General features: G+C 41.5%; 1 protein-coding gene across 1 annotated transcript; it reads left to right on the forward strand.

Moving 5' to 3' along the window:
• The first annotated feature begins 1293 nt into the window (after positions 1–1293).
• Positions 1294–3725, forward strand: LOC142376995 (zinc finger BED domain-containing protein 5-like). The gene is made up of 2 exons (XM_075460698.1): positions 1294–2856; positions 3621–3725. Exons 1-2 carry the CDS (start codon positions 1294–1296, stop codon positions 3723–3725), a joined length of 1668 nt encoding a protein of 555 aa, XP_075316813.1.
• Positions 3726–7128: the final 3403 nt, after the last annotated feature.

Here is a 7128-nt window from a genome sequence, read left to right on the forward strand (position 1 = left end):
GTAGTGCAGGTTTAAATGATACAAATCCAAACATTCAAGCTAAGGCATAAAGAACAATGTGTAAACAAATCAAAGAAACACCACAAAATATATACATGTTTTCTTCATCATCAAAATAGAAATGTAAAACTGTTAGTAGCTTATTTTAGGAAAATTAACCATTGTGCAAGTTTACGTGAACCCTTTAAACTAAACCTTAAATAAATAAGACAAACGTGCATTATGAATTCACAATAAATAGCCACTATAAACAAATTACAAATATAACTACAAGCATATGTAATCAAATCCAAATGTTCAAGTGTTGATGACATTAAAATAATAATAATAAAAAAGAAATATGTAAACAAATCAATGGAACAGAACTGATTGTATACTTATTCTCTCCATCATCAACAATAAGATGCTACTGATCTAGCATCCTGTATGTACACATCTCTACTCACTTGAGATTAAAATGTAAAAATGTCAACATATTTACTTTGCTTTGTTTAAGTTGTGACCTAAGAGGGGAGACAATGTACCTGCTGGCACTGAATAGTCTCTCTGAAGGAACACTGGTTGCTGGGATGCACAAAAGCTTTCTTGCAATCCTGGCAAGATGAGGCAGTCGTGATGCATGGCCCCTCCACCACACCAGTGGATCATCCTCAGCTGGAATGGATGGCAGAGACTTGTAGACCCTGATTTCTTCCTTCACTGTATTTTCTGGGGTGGCTGGAGCTGAACCATCTTCAGATCTCTGCTGCCTTGTTGAGGTAATCTTTTTTAGCAACCCAGCCAGGCCTTTCCCTTCTGATACGGCTGTGGAGGTACTGCTGGTGCTTTGTGGTTCCTGCCTGACTTGTACAGATGTCAGCTTCAAGGCCTCCTGGACACAGCTGTCAACTACAGCAGCGATTCCCAACCTGGGGTGCGCGCCCCCCCTGGGGGTGCGCCAGAGAGGTCAGGGGGTGCGCGAGACCTCTTCGGGTTAGAGGCATTTAAACGGCCGGATTGTGTAATGATACGCTCATATCTATTATCTGCCGATGGTTCAAATCATTCGAGATCGTAAAGCCTGTTTTGCATCTCACAGCCTCTAATAAACGATGTAATACACATGACGTCGTATTGTATAATCCAGTCCCATCAAAGCAAATCATAATAGCTACGAAAACCTTAACTATTTTTTTATCTGTATCAGCCTCCGTAGTTAGAACGTTCGAATCCTGACTGAGCCCACCCACACTTGTTCCCGCACAGTTAACGTTAAGTTAATGTTAGTAAAAGAAATGACATACTTTTGAAACTATGGCTGACAAACGCAAAAATGACACCGACAGCACAGCTGGGGTGAAAAAGAAAATAAGGACCTACAATGAGAGCTATATTATGATGGGGTTTACCCTGGGAACAGACAACCGACCGGAGTGCGTGATATGCGGTGAAAGGTTAGCTAATGATAGCATGAAACCCAGCAAAATGAAGCGGCACCAGACGACAAAGCATCCTGAAACGGTTGGGAATGATCGTAGTTTTTTTCTACGGAAAGAACAGCTTCTTAAGGCAAACAAGCCAATGGATATCAGAGCCGCGTTTAATAGGGCTGGCAGTGATATGCAGAAGGCTACTGAAGCCTCTTTTGAGTGTTCGCTTTTAATTGCAAAAGCAAAAAAACCTCACAGCATTGGCGAACAGCTCATCAAACCAGCTTGCATTAAATTAGTTGAGAAACTGTGTGGCCAACAGGTGGCAGAGAAACTAAAAACTGTGCCACTCTCGAATAACACAGTGAAGGACCGAATCGATAAGATGGCAAATAACTGCGAGCAACAGCTGGTAGAAAAGCTTAGAAAGGGGCAGTTCGCCATACAGCTTGATGAAACTACAACTGTAGCAAACGAGGCTGTGCTCATTGTTTATGTACAATTTATTGAGGGGGAAGATCTGAAGCAGGACATTCTTATGTCTGTCAACCTTACCACCACTACCAGGGGTGAGGATATTTTTACAGCAGTGGATTCTTACTTCTCGTCCCAAAAGCTTCCCTATGAGAATCTAGTTGCATGTTGTTCAGATGGCGCTGCCTCGATGATGGGTAAAAACAAGGGCTTTAACAGTCGCTTGAAAGAAAAGGCCCCACACTGTATAATATTTCACTGTATGATACACCGCCAGGCACTGGCCAGCAAAAAACTGTCTGACGACCTCAGTGAAACACTCGCGACTGTAGTTAAAGTCGTGAATTTCATCAAAGGTCGCGCCACCAGACAGCGTCTGTTCGCAGATTTATGCGAAGATGAAGCGCACCAAACACTCCTCCTGCACACAGACGTGCGCTGGCTCTCACGGGGCCGAGTGCTGGCGCGTTTTGTGGAATTGGGTGAAAAAGTAGGTGAATTTCTCAAAACTCACAGCCCCTCACTGTTAGAGAAGATAACTGAGTCATTCTGGGTTAAAACTGCATACCTAGCCGACATCTTCAGTCTGTACAATGAAACGAACAAGCGTCTCCAAGGCGCGGAGTCCAACATCATGGAATGTAAAGAGGCGCTTGACGCATTCGTGCGTAGACTTGAGTATAGGGTCGGGAAGATGGAAAGGGGAGAGCTACAACAGTTCCCACTACTGCTGAAACAATGCAGAAATGATCCTGAAACGATCCCTGTATCTGTCCGTCGTGAGTTTACCAGACACATGAACGCATTGCAAGAGGAGATTAAATCACGGTTTGCCGACACAGATGAATACGTATCGAAGGAATCGTGGGTGTTGGATCCCTTTATTGCAAAAGTCGAGGATGTGCAATACCTTGATTGTGAAGACGAGCTCACCGACATCCAGGCCAACTCTCTGTCAAAGAGATATTTCCAGGTAGGCCCACGGTATTGCATTTAACATTGTATCACTTGCGATGTCTAATAAGCCTCTGTGCTCGCGCTACTTGGGGTGTTGGACATATTTAAGCATAATTCAATTCATTCTTTATTTATTTCATTCAAGGAACACGGATTTAAAAAGTTTTGGATTGTGAAGGCACCCAGCATTGCTCCAAGACTCACACTACATGCCACAACAAGGATCATACTCCCGTTCAGTACCACATATCTTTCAGAGACGGCCTTCAGCGCTCTTGTCGCAATCAAAACTAAAGCGCGCAACAGACTGGAGGTGCACAATGACTTTAGACTGGCTGTCACTCAAATCACTCCTGATATTCCAGCCCTGGCTGTGGCTGTGCAAGCCCAAGGTTCTCATTAATGAATGTAGGCCTATTAATGCCATGCACTGTAAGATATGAAAAAAAATGTGTTCAAAAATTTGTTAAATAAAATGTGTTCAAAAATTTGTTAAATAAAATGTGTTCAAAAATTTGTTAAATAAAATGTGTTCAAAAATTTGTTAAATAAAATGTGTTCAAAAATAGAAATATATGATTTTCCTTTAATAGCTTTTTTTTTGGGGGGGGTCGCGAATTCCATCAGAAGTGAATTAGGGGGGCCTGGGAGAAAAAAGGTTGGGAACCACTGAACTACAGCATCCGCAGGCTCATCTAAAAAGCTGGTTTTGAACCTGGGGTCAATGAAACAAGCCATTTGCATGACATCCTTTGCCTTCTCTGTGTACCTCTTGTTTAGGTCCTCTCTCATTACCTGTTTCATCTGCTTGGTCAGGCCTGGATCCTCATCATTTTCCTCCAGGATTTCACCAGTAATGTGGTCAAGGACTGGCTTGATGGCTGATAAAGTAACTCGTGTCTCTGAGCCAAGTGCATCTGTAAATTTGCTCAGAGGTTCAAGGAGCTGGCAGAGTTGTTCCATAACATTTATGTCAGCATCCTTTGGCATCAGATGCCAAACTCCCCTTTCTGCAGCCAGTGTAGCACAGACTGCCTGCTGCTGGCTGAGGAACCGTTCAAGCATGTTAGGTGGTAGGCTGGACCCCTGAATTGTGAATTTCATAATTACCGTCCACGAGTGAAACCCATTTTTTAAGGATGGCATTATAAAAATCCGTCAAACTGTATTTGCTTTGTGTCCACCCTTGTTTCGCGCACATTTGGCCAAAATATCGTCGTAAAGTCTCTCTTTTTTGATCCGGCAAATATGTAGGGCAACCGTGCGTTTCCATGACAACAACACGTAAACAACCTCGGGTGTCGCTGTCTAGACAATTCATTCTCGATGAACCTCGGCAATACCCGAGAGATTATAAGAGTATAATCAGAGGTCGAGTAGTGATTTTAAATGTGGGGGTGTTCCAGGGGGGCACATGAGTTCCACATCAAGCCCAGAGACACGACACGGAAGTTGGCATCCGATTTGCGAAATAAATGGATCGGCATAAAGGGCCATTTCACTGCATTTTTGCATTTTGATCACCCTAAACTAGATCCTGTATGGAAACTATAATAGTTACACTGCTCAAATCTGGATAGAATTATGCTAAAGAGGCTATAGATTTATTAAAACCTTGTTTGGGATTTGTGAAACCTTTTTCTGATTTGTGAAAATGCAGAACAGGGCCATTTTAATGCTTTTTTTGTATTCTCATCACCCTAAACTAGATCCTGTATGGAAACTACAACTGTTGCACTGCTCAAATCTGGGTGGAATTACTCTAAAGAGGGTTCAGAATCTTTAAAACACATTGTATGTTGGTGCACTATGAGGGAGGGCAAACCGTTAATATAATACATCCATGGGGCAAACGGGTTTACCTTTGGAAAATGTGGGGGGGATGAAATCATCTTGCTGTAAAAGTGGGGGTGTCGAAACACCCCCATCCCCCACGGTTGCAACGCCCATGAGTATAATGACAATACTCTTCTCTCCAGGGGAAATTGCAACTGGAGTGACATATTTTGGATAAGGTATATTATCAATAATGTGGAATATGTTAGTTATTAATGTCAAAACAGTCTTTTCTCTACTTAAAGTCTTGGATGAAGTGATGTTGCCTCATCTTTGTGTTTCCAATAATTTTGTATGGTTAAAAAGTCGTAATAACTTTTTTCTTTTTTTTAAAGCATGATAATACAATAAATAAATTCCATTTTGTCAAGGGAATTTTGTGTGCTTGTCTTTCTATCAATACATTAAGTGGGTTCTGGTCTGAACTATATGCCTGGTCTGACATGGTGGGTGGTCCTATCCCATAAACAATGTAACAACATGAATTCATAACATGTAGGTAGGTACACGTGGGCATGCTAGCAGTAGCAAAATGTGGAAAAATGAAGTGTTGTATGCATTTAGTGCCTGGGGAAAAAACACCTGTCATACCATTTTCCAATGCAAGTTGGTCAAAGTTCCTGCAGTGTGCCCACTTATGGCTGAACCTGCAACCCTGCAGAGAGAGGGAAGTGGCTAGAAATGCCCTAGAGGATTTAAATCTGGAAGAAGACCAGGAATTACCAGCTAATAGGCCTATGCCTATAGGATACCACCGCAAATGCTACATGCTCTTCACTAATGAGGCACACATTAACAGAGCACGGAAGAAGAAAGAGAAGGCAACCAAGGACAGTGAAGGTTTGTAACCAGTGTATGATTTCCTTTTCGCCTGTATTAGATGAGGTCTGTGTACCCAATAGGATTTGAGCAAGTAACTCAAGACATTGACATTACAAAGTGAATAATGGTGTAGGTCATTCAAGTTCAGGGCTTCCACACTGATTACTGGCAATCACAAAATACCTGCTTGAACCTCTTCTCAGCAACCTTCAGTGATGTGTGAAATATTAAAGACCAAACACCCAGGACAGGCTGGTGCCACATAACTTAATAGAAGTGACCCCTGAATAAAGCAAGGCACGGACAGTGCTGAATGTTATTGATTTTTATTCAGATAATTTCCAAGATACAATAAATTAACATTATTATAAAGAAACATGTGGGTGGTGTCGGTGCTCCTGTGGGTGGTGTCGGCTTCATCATCGTGGTGACAGAGACCGTCGGTCTCTTTGGTCACAGTTTGGTCCCAGAGTCCATGGCACTGCAGAAAAAGAGTTATCAGCTGGTCTTTATATCTTCTATAAGTTATTATCAGCTGGTCTTTATATCTTCTATAAGTTATTATCAGCAGGTCTTTATATCTATAAGTTATTATCAGCAGGTCTTTATATCTTCTATAAGTTATTATCAGCTGGTCTTTATATCTTCTATAAGTTATTATCAGCTGGTCTTTATATCTTCTATAAGTTATTATCAGCTGGTCTTTATATCTTCTATAAGTTATTATCAGCAGGTCTTTATATCTATAAGTTATTATCAGCAGGTCTTTATATCTATAAGTTATTATCAGCAGGTCTTTATATCTTCTATAAGTTATTATCAGCTGGTCTTTATATCTTCTATAAGTTATTATCAGCTGGTCTTTATATCTTCTATAAGTTATTATCAGCAGGTCTTTATATCTATAAGTTATTATCAGCTGGTCTTTATATCTATATGTTATTATCAGCTGGTCCACTAAAACTGAATGGCAATGATGGACTTGTTTGTCCATACTCTGTAGCCTACGCACTAGCTGTCGCATACCCACCCTCATCAATGGCAGAGAAAACGAGCTGTAGCGTTAAACAGATGGCAAACACAATAAATGATACTCGCATGTCAAAATGTGTTGTTATTATGAAACATTATGAAGTCTTACCTGAAAGTTGTTCCACGTAGATTACAAGCCAACACCAGCACGAGAGTGTTTACTTCCTTGAGTGACGTAGATTTGCCGATTCGCCGAAGAACACAATTGGTGAATCCAGCTCAACTAGCGTTTTGATTGGACCACACCCCGGAATACGTTGGTATTAATTTTCGCTAATTTAATCTCAAAATACTCCTAAACATGCGAGCTTTCGCCTAGGAAACAACCGGCAATGGTTATCTAAACGTTTTATACAATTCCTGTTAAAAACTGGGCTTCTCACGTGCAGGGTAATTATCAACTCGAGAACTAAGCAAGATAGACGGTCTCATCCCACTGCCTATGTTGTATGTAGATCCCCATCGGGTCACTACATCATGGATGAGATTCCTCTGTGGCAGGTTGAGGGCAGTTTGCTTTTCTGTCAGTGCTCTCCTTCTCTTCCAGCTCCGTGAGAAGCCTTGGACCAGGTGACGACAGGCCCTGACTGCTGTTTCA

The sequence above is a fragment of the Odontesthes bonariensis genome, chromosome 3 (genome assembly GCF_027942865.1).
Source record: "Odontesthes bonariensis isolate fOdoBon6 chromosome 3, fOdoBon6.hap1, whole genome shotgun sequence".
Classification (NCBI taxonomy): Eukaryota; Metazoa; Chordata; class Actinopteri; order Atheriniformes; family Atherinopsidae; genus Odontesthes; species Odontesthes bonariensis.

Bases quoted from the DNA above. Each gene is read 5' to 3' on its own strand.
- LOC142376995 (XM_075460698.1), top strand. From the start codon at position 1,294: ATGGCTGACAAACGCAAAAATGACACCGACAGCACAGCTGGGGTGAAA. The intron at 2,857-3,620 runs GTAGGCCCACGG...CCTCTTGTTTAG, and splicing joins TGTCAAAGAGATATTTCCAG to GTCCTCTCTCATTACCTGTT.